The following is a 15241-nucleotide window of genomic DNA, read 5'->3' on the forward strand; positions in this document are numbered from 1 at the left end:
TTCCCCCAATTCCCCAGCACTCTTCCCATCCCCCCAATTCCCCAATAAAAAAAATCTTTAAAAAAAAACAAAGACACAGAGAGAAAGAGAGGGCCCAGATGGAAACCAGGCTTTCCTCCCTAGGATAAGGGGTAAGGGTGACTTCCTTAGAACACCAGAACTCCAGCTCTGTCTACATCTGCCCCCTTAAAGGCAGCACGTCCCCAAGCCAGCAAGAAACAGGCCCCTTCCCACCCTAAAATGGATGGGTCCAAAAGAAACTCCACAATCAGGTGGGTTAAAGAATGATGAGTGTTCTGGTTAGAGCAAGACCTCTGCCATTAGTCCATCTATATGGTTATTCTAACTTGAAAGGGGCAGGGGGGTTGGGAATGTATTGGCTGAGGATCCCTAATCTTTTCCCAGAGTGCTTTCAATTTCTAAAGCATACAATGAGTCATAAAGAGGAGTATCCTGCTGACCACAGCCCAACAATGACTCAGGAAGAATCAGGATGAAGCCCATTCCTAGGAGGTAACTAGAGTGTTATGCAGTCTATCCAGTTTATCCGAGCCAAGGTCTGTGGAAGTTTACAGGCAGCAGTGAGCTCTCTGACAATGGAAGCACTGACACAGAGACAGTCATTTACCAAGAATGCTATTGCTGGGACTTTACACTCGCTGTCAACAAGCCAAGTTTCATCTTTCTACCAACTAATAGCAGGCTTGTTATGGTCTCTGATAGATATCCCACCAATACCATCAGGCTCCTTGCTGGCTCTAAATACTGTCTTTGATATGCTGCTGTCATTTAAAAAAAAATCTGTCGCCTGTGTAGCAAAAGGTCCTTCGACTTCTATGCTTTCTATCCTAGACTGGAACAGTGTATTGTTCTGTGCTGCTGAAACCACAAGAGCTAAGCCTACATACACTCTGTGACAAAATAACCTCACTGCATATGCAACTTTTGTGTGTGTGACAAAAGCAAATTTTCTTCAAGATGACACAAGCTGCAACTTTTGTATCAACCCATACTTCAATACTAAATCTGAATTGCCATCTTCCCATCTCCCTCCCTTTGGAGAAAACTGCACAATTCTTAGTAGGAAGGGGGAAAAAAAAAAAAGAATTGCAGGATTAAAACCTGCAGATTTAAAAGTGACCGATTTCTATCTTTTGCTTGGATTTCCATACAAATTATCTCCCGGTTACTAAGACACCACACAATCTGAAGAAACATAACCCCAAATTAACTGACAAGGTACATACAAGAACCAGACTTCACAGCAGAATGAGATGGGAGAGTGGGACACAGGGAGTAGCTATAATGAGGAGTACCAAGCAACCTTTAAAAAAATAAAGGTGATAGGAAAAAGTTAAAAGAGTAACAAGAAAGCCTTTTAAAAACGCAAACACAAGACATGCAGTTGAGAAAAGGACAAACTGACTAGGCAGGAAAACACCATTCATATGACATACATTATCTTTTCAAAGGAAAAGACCAAAAGATGCAGGGCGGGAATAAGCCCACATTAACCAGGGTAGGTACAGGGCTAATAATCCTTATCTTTGGGAAAAGAACATCTTGCCCCAAATCTTGAAAAGAATAGTATGAAGGCAGCAACTGCTAGGCAGAATTCAGAAGTCTCTGGAGCTTTAATTTAGGGGATTTAAAAGGCTTACCGTGGGACCTGTATTTGGAGGTGATTCTTCTGTGCATACAGACAAGACAGAGAGGGAAGGCATCTGGGAGATCATATCAGAAGGGGTCAGGGTTGGCACCTCTGTGCCACTGTCCAAGTTCAAAGCTGAAAGCCCAAGAGTATTATGCCCATTGAGCTCACTGGCACTGCTTTGGGTGGAAGGCTTTAGGGAATTCCGGAACGTGCCATTGCGGAGGCAGGATGTGCTATGGAAAGTGCTTGCCAGCTTGGCTGTCTTCTGATGGCTGTCATCAGAGTCAAGTTTAGGGAAGGAGAGGGATTTGATATTGCTTACTGCAGGAATGGGGGGAAGGGACACTTTGGAAGACAGCGACATCTTTTCACAGTTGCCCAACTGTGGTAAGGTTATAAAGCCATTGGGTTTGTGAAGAGGCTTGAAATCTAGTGTTGCCCGCTCCAGGGATGCCAGGACCTCTTCATCCTGTAACACAGACCCAGAGCCACCTCTAGGCAAGTTACTGTCCAATAACTGAGCCATGATGGGTCCAGTGGTTCCTACCAGAATGTTTCTCAGCTCTTCCTTCTCATCAATAGTTTTTAACTCCAGATTATCAAATGGGTCTTCTTCACACTCAAAGTCAGCAGGATTGAAATCTGCCTTTGTGTGAGGTGGGCTGAGAACTTTCTGTTTTGTGGCACTGCTGCTGACCCGAGTCGGGGTGAGGATGCTGTTGTGCTGTAAGCTGGCAAGGATGGGGTTAATAGGAGGTGGCATTGCAGCTGTACTGTGAGTCTTGCAGAAGCTCATGTTGCTATCGCCCTCTGGGCCACTCTTAGAATTCACTTTAGCTTCTGCTTCCTCAGCCTTGCTCTCTGCTTCCCGCTGGGCTTCTTGGATTTTCTTAATATTTTCAGCCCACTCAATGGTTTTCTTTTCCAAGGAGAAGTCATACTGCAAAGATATTATCAGAGAAAGGAGGTGAGAACCCAGGTGGCTGCCCCTCCCCAACGCGCAGTTCTGCCACCTAAGTCACTTCCCCATTCAGTATTCCAGTAAGAGGAGAACTGGGCAAGGCAGCATTTAAGATGTATGGGATGATCCCCACTCAGGAAGACGAAGGCTTCCTAAATTTACAGGATTTTATCAAACTATGCTCCCAGATTACTTCTATAAATTAACTAGAAAGGGCCCCCCCACCCCCGCCCCCACCTCTAATCCTACATTCCTTGCAGTTTCCCTTGCTTCTTTCTCTCCCCTCAGGCCATTTCCCTTCCTAGAATTCTTCATTGCTGAGCCACCTCCTCCATGAAGCTTTCCTAATGGCCGGTTCCTTCCTCTGAACTCTTATAAAGCGTTCTCTCTATCACTTGATACCAACCACATGTGACCACACGTAACTTTAATCTTTCTCTAAACACTTCTCCAACAATATCAAAAGCTTCTTGTGGGAAGCAAACTGCGCTTCAGGCACAATGCCCTAATAGATCCTGTGCTCAATAATAGCAGCCCCTAACATTTAAGGAGCACTTGTATGAATGATTCTAAGCACAGTTTATGTATTAACTCTCTAGTATATCTCAACAACTCTTTAAAGTAGGTATTGCTGTTATCCCAACGTAATAAAAGCTGGTAAGTGGTAGAGCCTGGATTTGAACTCAGGCAGTATGACTATAGAGTCTTAAACCACAATCAAATTATAATGAACAGATTATACTCTAAATACAGGAAAACTGCTTATTAAAAAATCTAGACATATTCAAATTAAGATTTTACAGTGCAAATTGCACAAAGGTTTACTTCATGGTTCTTTAACAATACCTTAAAATACAGCTCAATTTACAAAAGTTTCATTTGCACACTTGAAAATAAGTACACCTATCATATAAAACGAAATTCACCTAGGGACAGGAGAAAACATAACCTTTGGCGTTCACCCTAAAGCACCAAGGCTAAACAATGTCTCTGTGTGTACCTTCAAGGTTGGAGACACATTAAGAGTAAAAAAGAGGGGGAAAGGAGAGGAAACAGGCCTACCCTGCAAGAGTTTTAGAGTAGCAGAAACATCATAAAGTAGCTCAAAACAAACTGATGGTTGCCAGAGGGGAGGGAGGCTTGGGGACTGGGTGGAAAAGGTGAAGGGATTAAGAAATACAAATTGGTACTTACAAAATAGTCACAGGAATATAAAGTACAGCATACAGCATACAGTCAATAATGTTGCAAGAATTATGTATAGTGCTAGGTGAGTACTAGACTAATTGGGGAGAACCACTACATAAATTATAAAATGTCTAACCACTATGCTGAACACCTGAAACTAATATAAAATAACACTGACTGTCAACTGTAACTGAAAAAGATCAATAAATAATTTTTAAAAAAAAACAAAAAAATGCTGGGGGGGGGCGGGGGAGTACCTCTCATCCTCCCCAAGCCTTTTGGCTTCAGACAACACAAGAGAAGCCTGGAAATGCACATGTCAAGTTCATTTCACCCCTGAGCCAGTTGCTGGGCCCCAGGAAGACACCTGGGGGATCACTGTGCTTCCTTTGTACCACCAACAGCACAGTGAGAAAACAGCACTTGGGCTGCTGCTTCTAACTGTGGAGGAAATCCAATTTTGCAACTGGTTTCCTCCACCAAAAACTGAGGCTGTACCAACTTCCTGCTGCCTGTAAACACAGGTCTCTGAAGTTTTACTTCCAAGAACAATTGGAAATTTCTTTCCTTTTTAATAAAACTTATACTGAGCCTTTGTTTTCTAATTACCAAAGTAATGTTAGAATAGTTACAACACAGAAATAAGACGGGAAAAATAGCAGAAACATTACAGTGAAAAATTAATGTGGTTCAAGTGTACAGTAATAAATAATAACAGTGAAAACATTTATGAAGTACCAGGAACCAGAGTTAAATATTATAAATGCACTATTTTATTTAATCCTTATAACAACCTTGAAAGCAAATTATCTCCATTTTACAGATGAGGAAATGGAGGCTTGGAGAGTTTAAACAATCTGTACAGATTACACAGCTATTACATGGTAATTCCAGCCCATGAATGAATGACCCAGAATCCACTCTAAACCATGACACTAAGGGCCCACCCCCCCCACACACACTACTATAGCTATTACCACCACATTCAATGAAAGCTTTCTGGAGCCTGGGTTGCAAGGGTTATATATTTTTTTATTGGCACACTTTGATGAATTTTCAGCTGAAAAATCAAGTTAGTACTACCATGCAAGAGCAAATATGACAAAGTTACAGGAAGCTTCAAGCTAGCTGTCCATGGCTCTAGGTCTGACTCTTCTCTGGATAGGGAGGAATCCAGTACCAATAGCACAGCCAAATTCCCCATGGAGACCCCAGGCAGTCAAAGTTTAAGGCTAATCTGCAATTAGAGAACTAAAACATTTCAACTGGCCCACACAGGAATACAGCTCAGAACCTTGATCTCCCCTTTTATTATGAGTATAGTGGGCGCTGATCAAATAAATAGAAAACTGCCAGCATTCAAAACAAGTTTTCTGAATAGATTAATGAAGTGATGAATAATATGAGAACTACTGAAAGAAGAAGGAGGTGGGAAAAAAAAAAAAAAGAAGATGGAGGTGTTTTTTAATCATATTGCTAATAGTACCCTCCCTGCACACAGAGAGATGTTTACTGAATATTTGTTATTGCCAATAAAAAAGGCACCAGGCAAATAAAATAAGGGAAAACTTCATAAGGGAAATCTTTATCTGGCCCAATAAAATCTCTATACACAAAAGGAGTATCAATTCAGTATTCAAAAATATGTAAGATATTCAACATCATTAGTAATTAAGGAAATGTACATCAAAACCACAGTAAGAGACTGCACACCCACAAGGATGTATATACCCCAAAAGACAGATAGTAACAAGAGCTGGTAAGGATTGGGAGAAATTGGAACCCTCACGCAATGTGGATGGGATTATAAAATGATGCAGGCTCTTTGGGAAACAGTCTGGCAATTCATCAAAAGGTTAAACATTGTTACCATATGACCCAGCAATTCCACTCCTAGGTACATTCCCAAGAAAACTGAAAGCATATGTCCACACAAAAGCCTGTATAGAATGTTCATAGCAGCATTATTCCTAGTAGTCAAAAAGTAGAAACCACCAAAATGTCCATCAACTGATGAATGGATAAACAAAATATGGTATCATCAATAGAATGGAATATCACTCAGCCATAAAAAAGTAGTGCTAACACTTCATTTATACAACATGGAGAAACCCTGAAAACATTATGAAATAAGCCAGTCACAAGAGGCTATATGTTGTATTGTTCCATTCATATGATATGGCAAATTTATAGAGACAGAAAGTAGATTTAGTGTTTGCCAGAGGGGAAAAGAGACAGTGATTGCTAATGCTCACTAGATTTCTTTTTGGGGTAATGAAAATGTTCTGGAATTAGATAGTAATGATGGTTATACAACTCTGAGCATACTAAAAACAACTTATCTGCATATCTTAAAAGTGTGAATCTTATAGTATGTGAATTATAACTCAATAAAGCTGTTATTTTTTAAAATTTAACTGAAATATTCCATGATTAATTACTCATTGCATATAGACTGGAAGATATAACAAAGAATACTTTTTAGAATAACATGGTGATGCCTTAGTGAATCCCCCAGGAACAAAACAATTTTGCCAGAAAGTGTATTTTAAAAAAATCTTAAGTCACTGAGATGATATGGATGGACTTAGAGACTATTATGTTAAGTGAAATAAGTCAGTCGAAGAAAGACAAATACCATATGATCTCACTTATATGTGGAATCTGAAAAACCGAATGAACGAGTAAAGTAAACAGAAATAGTCTCAGAGATATAGAGGAACAACTGATGGCTGCTAGTTGAGAGGGGTGGGGATGAGAGAGAAGGAAGGGATTAGGCAGCCATAAATAGGTAACTACAATATTGCCACAGGGACATGAAAGAGTTCAAGGAATATAATTAATAATGTTGTAAATATTTTGTAGGGTGTCAGGTGGTCACATGTCTTGCTAGGGAGACCGCATCATGGATGGGGAAGAGACTTGATCACTGCACTGTACACCTGAAGCTGATGTTATATAATATTGTATATCAACTATAAGTGAATATAGATAGATAGATAGATAGATAGATAGTCATGGGACGTGGAGTATAGTGTGGGAGTGGAGTCAAGAGATTTGTAATATGTATGATATTGGGGGGAAGTGGGGCGGCGGATTGGGGGAGGGGTTGTCACTTTGAGGGGTAAAAAGTATAACTAGTGCACTGTGTTGTACAGCTGAAACTAATTCTAAAAAATGTGTATTTCATAATAAAAAATAATTAAAAAAAAATCTTAAGTCACAAGAAGTGTCTGAGTGAGTAGTGTACTTTGTTTTTCCACGTGACTGCTTCGCTAAACTGTAGGCTCCTACAGGACAGTGATTAAGCTGTTTATCTCTATCCTCAGCTTAGCAGAACACCACTCAAAAGCAAGCATTCAATAAATGTGTACTGAAGGAAGAAAGGAAGTCATAACATAGGGCTATCTGCTGCTTTCAAGAAGTAATTCTATATATACATGTATACATAACTGAGCTTTAAAGATGAGAGGGTAGAGAAAGCTTTTGAGGAGATAGCATTTCAGCACAGTCTGAAAGAGTAACAGCTTTTAGTGTAGTGAGAAAGAAGAATATTCCAAGTGGAGATAACAGCTCATAAGAAAAAGACAGGTAATATATACTGTATGTTCAACAAATTGCTAGTAACCAGATTTGGAGGGAGCATGGAGGAGATGATGAGTTAAGGCACTGTGCCATGGCCTGATGTCTAGACTTTATTCAACAAAGAATCACTAAGGTTTTTAACAGGGATGTGAAAATTTAAAACTTTAATTTAGGAATATTATTCTAGAAACAATATGAAAATAGAAAATGCTATAATCAGAGGGGCCAATTAAAGAGGCTACTGCAATAACCCAGGAGAAAATAAGGTAAGGATGAGCTGGACAACAAAGATAACTTGGATATTAACAGAGAAAAGAAAAAGGTAAATAAGCAAGTCAGATGAGCAACAGGGATTTGTTTCAGACAAGGCACAGAATCCCAGGAATATACCATCTAACAGATTACACAAGATTTTTAATAGATATATAAACATGTATGTGTGTATGACAATGTAAGCCAAGCAATAACAGGAGCCATAGGAAATACAAATAAGAGCTGTGAGAATGTAGTTGGTGGTGGTGGTTTTTTTCTATTTCACTCTACATCAAATTCTTATCTTTAAATTTTTAAATACACTAAACTTTAACTAAAAATCACCACTTACCTGTACTTCTCTGACAACCTGCAAACAATCGGGCAAGGAGAAGCCAATAGGTAGACCAACTTTAGGTGGTGTTTTGAATTTGTCTCCTATCTTAAATGGGACATCATCAAGGTAACTGAAAGTCCCTACAATCAAAAATAAAGTAGAAAATATCAGCAAAAACCTTATTATTTGTTTAGCTATAAGTTTATGTCTAGGATACAACATTAATTTATGCTATCCTAAGACTAGAAGTTACAGGGTTCCTTCTCTGACTGCTTACCTTCTCCTGATCCTAGCTCTCTAAGGAGGAAATCCTACTTGATCTTATTAGGGTTTATTTTCAATTATACTTAGTGTCAAAGCCAAAGTACTCATAGTGACCTAAAAGGCCTCCCCAGTGCTCACAAGCTCTCTGCCCTTAACTCCTAATAGTTGCCTCCTGGTTCACTGTACTAAGTCACAGTGATTCTCAGTTCCTCGATGATAACTGGGTCAAATCCACGTCAAAAATTATGCACTGGCTGATCCCTCTATCTGGAATGTTCTTCCCTCAAATATTCACCTTGACCTCCATCAAGTCTTTGCTCAAATGTCACTTTCTCAGTGAGGCTTACCTTGATCACCCTATTTAAAACTTCTACTGCAACTTTACCCCAATACTCCTATGGCACTTATTACCTTTCACATATTATACAATTCACTTTTTTCTTTTTTTTTTTAAGATTTTATTGGGGAATTGGGGGAGGGGAACAGACAAGTTGCTGTCCTTTTGTTCTTCAATCTAGTTGTGGATATAATTCACTTTTAAATTCTTGTCTGTCTTGCCCAATGGCATGTAGTAAGTTCCTTGCAGGCAAGCATTTAAGTATATTTTATTCGCTGATGTAGTCTCAAAACCCACAGCATTCCCTGGCACATAGCAGGCATTTAGTGAGTACTGCTGAATTGATGACATACTCTCCACAAAAGAACCTCCTTGATTAGGATTTCTCTACTTTAGTAGGAATCACTTTTTAATTAATACAAAGAATTACTTTAGATTTTTGTTTTTAAGGCTACATTCTGAAGCAAATGTGGAAATATTTAAGAAGCACATCACTTATGAAAAAAGGAAAACCAAACAATATCATGGGAATCAGAATAGGGTTATCAGGAGACAAGACTGAACTGCTTTAACTCCCTAAAGGTTCTCTGCCTATCACAGCTGAATAATGCAGAAAGACCAGGACATCATCATTGATTTGATTTACAGGGTCAGACAATATGAGAGTGGCTCCTGTATGTGACTCTCACTAGCTATACACTCCAAACTGGACCAGGGTTTCTTTTCTGGATCAGGTTTGGGGCTCACTCACTGGCAGAACCATCACAGACAATGAAACATAGTTGATAAAATTAATTTCCTTTTTTAATATTAGCAGCTACTAAAATAAGGCTTGCTTCTGAGCCTATCTAAAAACTCTATCAAGGGCCGGCTGAGTGGCTCAGTTGGTTAAGAGCTCGCTCAAGAGTTTGAGCTCTGAGCAACAGCGGTTCGAGTCAGCCCGAGCTGAGCAGTCGCTGAGCTGCCAACAGGTGGCAGGATGGCTCAGCTTAAAAAATAAATAAAAAAAATAAAATAAAATAAAATAAAAACTCTATCAAGACTTATCAAGGTCAACATATATTTGTAATCGTGTCATCATTCCCAATCCTGATGCAGATCTTGCTCTAATATACCTGAAACCCTCCATCAGGAAGAAGGCCCCTATTCCTACCCTTGGGAGTAGGAAGTTTCTCTTTTCCATGTAACTTCCACCCAGAATGAAAACATTTTAACTATTTCTCACTCAGCTAGCAAATTAAATCCATAACTGTGTTCAATTTAATAATTTTGGGCATAACCATATTTATTAACACTAGGAAAATTTCCAAGTTATAAGTGCTGTTTTTTCAGGTGGCAATGTCTGTCACATTCCCACTCTTATTTACTTGATTAATAATTTCTAGTCCTTTGAGAATGAACTTACGAACAACTCCCTTCTCACTCTCAGGACACCTAATTCATACAACCACCTCAGGTCTTACCACTCTTTGTTGTTAATAGTTTGTTTCCTTATACTCCCCCTAGAGATTGTAAGCAAGAATTTGAGTGTTGCTTCGTAAGGAATAAATGTTTCATATCTACATTCCCCCAAGCTTAGCATAATGTCTGGTAGATGAGATGTGCTCAGTAAGTAAAGAACAAATAAAGACATGTCTTATACTTCTTTCATGTTTAACTCTCACCACCACACTAATTCACATTTAATTAATATTTATTAAAATTCAAAATGATTTACCCAAAATAGCAAGGCTAGTCATGAAGATGTTTTAACCAAGTACTTATGCAAAATACGAGCACATTTCTAAGAGTCTGGACAAAGTCACAAAAATATACCAGGTTCCAAAAAAATGTATCAGATACCATTACAGCTTGCCAACAAAACTAAGTGTTGATTACAATACTAAAACCTTCTGCCACTTATAAAATGCTTTATTTATCTTACAGAGATTAAAAGCAAAGCTCTTTCTAATTTTAAAGAATTTTTATCTGTCTTCCATGAAAACGGGTGCTCAAATGTTACTGGAAAGAATACAATCAAGTAAACAATCATAAAATTAAGTCTTTTAAGAAAGTTTTAAGTATACATTCAAAGTAGGTTACACATTACACACATATTATAAAAAAATCCTATGCATAATAACACAAGCATATATGATATACAAGTATAAGAAAATCCATCCATATTAATACTAGTAACATTTTCTTAAATAAACAGTTCTATTATAGATTGGTAATGCGGAGTCGAAGGGTGAAAATTATCTACAAAAAAAAGTACTATACTTAATATATCTGAGCCAAATGGGAATATCTTTCAAGAAAGGTGTTCAGCTTCCTTGCCTGCCTTTCAGTTAGGAAACTGTGACAGTGCTAGACATACAACTTGAATATTCTATAAATGGAACTAGGCCCTGGCTTAGGGACAGACAACGTCAAGTAGAACGCCTTTAAAACAACTGCTGTTTCCCTACATTAGAACCAGTTACAGGTATCTGCTTTAAAAAGCAGTTTCACTTCACTAACAAAGCCAATGCCCAGGCGATTCAGCCCATCCCCCAACCTTCCCTTAGTCCTTTAAAGGCTGGCAACAGGGACTGAGCAGTTAGTTGTGTGATTACTGGGAGGAGCAGGTAGGGATAAAGAGCAAAAAGGTATTTAAAGAGATAGCAACAAAAAAGCAACCTTTTGAATAATGGACAGACTACCTTAAGTACAATTAATCATGATGTTGTGAGGATTACAAAGAATATTTGCAAATATAACCAACTATGCCTTAGAAACTATTCATTTTCATCCAACATATCAGAATACCTAATAAACACATCAATTCCTCTTGTTTCACAACACATTTTATTTTTTAAATAGGTTCAATAAAAACTCAACCGAATTGTTAGCATTGTGGCTAACAATTTCCTGGCTCACACCAAATACATTTTTTAGTTTCAGTCTTTACTAATGAAAATCTTTCTAAAATGTCGGAGCCCGTTTTCCTAAATTCGATTTAGAAAAAGAAAGCGTATCTGACGACTGTGGCTGGTGGCAGTTCCTGAAGTCGGGTTCTGCACATCGCTTTGCATTATGCCCTGGTGGAAGAGCCTGGGCTGCCTGTGTAATGACTCAGGGTAAATTCTGGGAAGGCTTCATTCTGTTTTCTTTCTAAATTGCTGATATACTTATGATCTTGTGACCTGACTGTTTTGCTGAAAAAAAGGTACAAGTCCATGTGAGGGAGAAATTCCTAATAGAAGGTAGCAAATGGACCATGCTTAATTCAGATTTTATTGTTAATTCAAGATAAGCATTCAAATTGAAGTTTTTGGAAAAGACTATATCAAACTTAAAATTAAGTGAAAAGTTGTAATTCCATTAGTGGGTATCACTACCTTAAAGCCTAAATCAGGTAACACTTGCAAGATCGGATAGATTAGATAGATACACTATGGACAGACAGATAAGACAGGCAGGCTCAGCACACTCACACACACAATTGCATAGAGATGTACTAATAGATATGAAGTAGAAAGAAAATGTTACTCATACTCGAACAACAAAAACAAGCAAGATAACCCACAAAATGAGCTTTTTAATATACAATGTCTGGCATTCAATAAAAAATAAGACACACAAAGAAGCAAGAAAATGTGATCCATCAAGAGATGAACCAGTCATCAGACCCAAATCCAGGGATGACCAAGATATTGGAATTATTAGAGAGCTTTAAAATGACTATAATAATGTTAAAGGATTTAATGGAAAAGGTGAACATGTGTGAGCAGATGGGGAATTTCAACAGAGATGGAAATACAGAGACAACTGGAAATGCTAGAAATGAAAAATGCAGTATGAGAAGAAATTTTTGACAGTTCATAAGCCAGGCAGGCTACGTGCTAATCAGAAGACAATACCCAGCAGAGGAAAGAATCAGAGAAGTTCAAGTTAGGTCAAAAGAAATTAACTGAATTGAAATACAAAGAGGAAAAAAGTGGAAAGAAATGGAACAGAGCCTTAAGAGATCTCTAGAACATTATCAAACAACCTAATGCATATGTGACTGAAGTTTCAAAAAGATAAGATAGAGACAATGGAGCAGAAGAAATGTGATAAGAGGTAAGGGCTGCAACTTTTCCAAAACTGATAAAAAATTTTAAAAATCAACCCACAGATACAAGAAGTTTAGCTAACTCCAAGCAGGATAAATACATAGAAAATTGCATCAAAGCACATCATAGTAAAAATGTTGAAAACAAAAGATAAAGAGAAAATCTTGAAAGCAGAAGAACAGCATGTTACATACAGGAAAACAATGATTAAATGATGGCCAACTTCTCTACACTGTAAAGCATTTTAACAGATCAACGTTTGAAACCTTTTCTATAACATACCTTTTTCTATCACTCAGCATAAAAAGTATTTCAATATCTTAGTAGAAATTAAACCAAGGGAAAAAACAAACCTCTTTAGAAGTTTTAGCTAAATGGTCATAAATAGGACGGTTGGCCTATCAAAGAAGGGAGTTTACTTATTATTAAGTCCAATTATAGAGACATGTTTTCCTAAATTAGAATCTCAAGACTTTTCCAGATATTAAAAAAGTATCTATTTTTTTAAATCCTTTAAAAATCACTTCTGGCAAATAACTTTTTTTCTCAGATGAAACAAGAGGTAAATGAGTTAAAAATTAAAGAGGATTGACATCTTAAAAGCACCAGGATCCAAGAAAGGCCTGATTTAAACAAAGCCAAGAGTTTGCAATTTATGTAATATAAGGGCAATATTTCCAAACATCTCTGAGAAGTAACTGTTTATATCTCTCATGTTATTTAGGCATATGTGGTTATTAGTGACAGTGGAAGAAGTTCAACCTCAGTTGGAAAGAATAAACTTGAGGGCAAATCAAATACAAGTCATAAGATAGCACAGCACAACATCTAGTCAGCCCAAATATTTAAATAGAAAAAAAGCATTTTCATATCCAGTCACGAGATCAGCTGTTACCTCCTTGTCCATACCCCAAACGCCCTAGAAGACTTACACACACATATACACCCACTAACCCCCAATGGGCCAGTCAAAGAATATCTAATTTAGGGGGAACCAATCCACAGGCTCATAAACTAGGTTGTGCAAATCAGATACTCTCTTGACCAAAAGATACAAAAACTCTAGCCATATGATGGTAGCCATTTACACTGAATGATCAAGTAGCAAGAAGCACCATAACTGGGGTGGCCATTTTTGGCCCATGCACTCTACACAAGCAGGCCAAGACAGAAGTCTATAAAGCAGAAGAACAAAAATGGAGCACATATGCAGAGGAATAAGTGAGGAAAGGCTATTTACTTAGCTTTCTGAGAGACAGAGGAAGTACTATACTAGCCTAAGGTTTCTGGCTTTGTAATTTCAGCTTTGTAAGGACATGGGGAACTCCGATGCCTACAAAATTGCCTATTAAATATTCTCCAACTGTTCCTTTTAATTTCTATTTCTTAAACTACATGAAATCTAAAAATAAGATTCTTTACTCTAAAAGCCCAGTGAATGCCACTGAAACTCAAGTAGGAGCTCAGCAAGTTAAAGCAGAGAAAGGCAAAGGAAAAAAATCTTTTTCTGGGGCTGGCCAAGTGGCTCAGTTGATTAAAAGCTCACTCAAGAGTGCAAGCTCTGAGCAACAGGGTTGCTGGTTCAATTCCCGGCCCAAGCTGTTGGCAGGATGGCTCAGCTAAAAAAAAAATCTTTTTCTGAATTTTTACTCAGGTAGAACATTTCATTTAAACAATAAAGTTTTGGTTAGTAATGTAAGGCGATACAGAAGTTCTCAAGTCATTATTGATCAGATAACTTCAGAATTACAATCTTCTCTCTGAATTGTTTAGCTGGAACACATAACCTGGGGTCCAACTTATTTTCTCTCCAATCAAAAAAGGAATTCCCTAAGATTTAAGATAGGAAGCTTTTCTTCTGAAATAAAATTATTAAGCTTAAATTTTTCATTTTGGCTATTTTCTCTCCCAAGGCCTTTCCTCTATCCTTGGATCTGTCTTCTTTGTACCCCTGAAAAAGGGATCCAGAAGCAAATTCAGGTCTGCCTTTTATTAGCATTTGAATAGTCATGGGTGGCTTAAAGACAGGGATAGATGCTGAGAAATGCATCACTAGGTAATTTCATCACTGTATGAACATCATAGATGCTATAGCCCACTACACACACAGGCTACATGGTACAGCCTATTGCTCCTAGGCTAGAAACCTATAAAGCATGTTACTGCATTGAATACTGTAGGAAACTGTAACACAATGGTAAGTATTTGTGTACCTAACATATCTAAAAAGAAAAGGTACAATAAAAATATGGTATCAAAGATAGAAAATGATATACCTGTGTAGGGCACTTAACCATGAATGAGGCTGGCAGGACTGGAAGTTGCTCTGGGTGAGTCTGTGAGTGAGGGATGAGTGAATGTGAAGGCCTAGGACATCACTGTTCACTACTGTTGACTTTATAAACACTGTACACTTAGGCTACACTGCATTTATTTAAAATTTCTTCTTTCTTCAATAAATTGACCTTAGCTTACTGTAACTTTTTAGCTTTATAAACCTTAAGTTTTTGTGTGTTTTTTTAAAGATTTTTATTGGGGAATTGGGGGAAGGGGAACAGACAAGTTGCTGTCCTTTTGTTCTTCA

The 15241-nt window shown here is 37.9% G+C and overlaps 1 protein-coding gene across 4 annotated transcripts in view; it reads right to left on the minus strand.

The window, feature by feature from the left end:
* The window catches only part of UBAP1 (ubiquitin associated protein 1), a 57587-nt gene that overhangs the window by 6458 nt on the left and 35888 nt on the right, over window positions 1-15241 (minus strand). For 3 of the 4 annotated variants that reach the window (XM_019624472.1, XM_019624473.1, XM_019624471.1), the window contains exons 3-4: window positions 7993-8117; window positions 1662-2594 (exon numbers count right to left, since the gene is read on the minus strand). In XM_019624472.1, the coding sequence (XP_019480017.1) occupies window positions 1662-2594; window positions 7993-8117 (1058 nt within the window). Of the gene's footprint in view, window positions 1-1661; window positions 2595-7992; window positions 8200-15241 lie in introns of those variants that run through there. The other variant, XM_019624470.1, reaches the window with a different exon arrangement.

Source organism: Hipposideros armiger, unplaced genomic scaffold (assembly GCF_001890085.2).
Source record: "Hipposideros armiger isolate ML-2016 unplaced genomic scaffold, ASM189008v1 scaffold_591, whole genome shotgun sequence".
Lineage (NCBI taxonomy): Eukaryota > Metazoa > Chordata > Mammalia > Chiroptera > Hipposideridae > Hipposideros > Hipposideros armiger.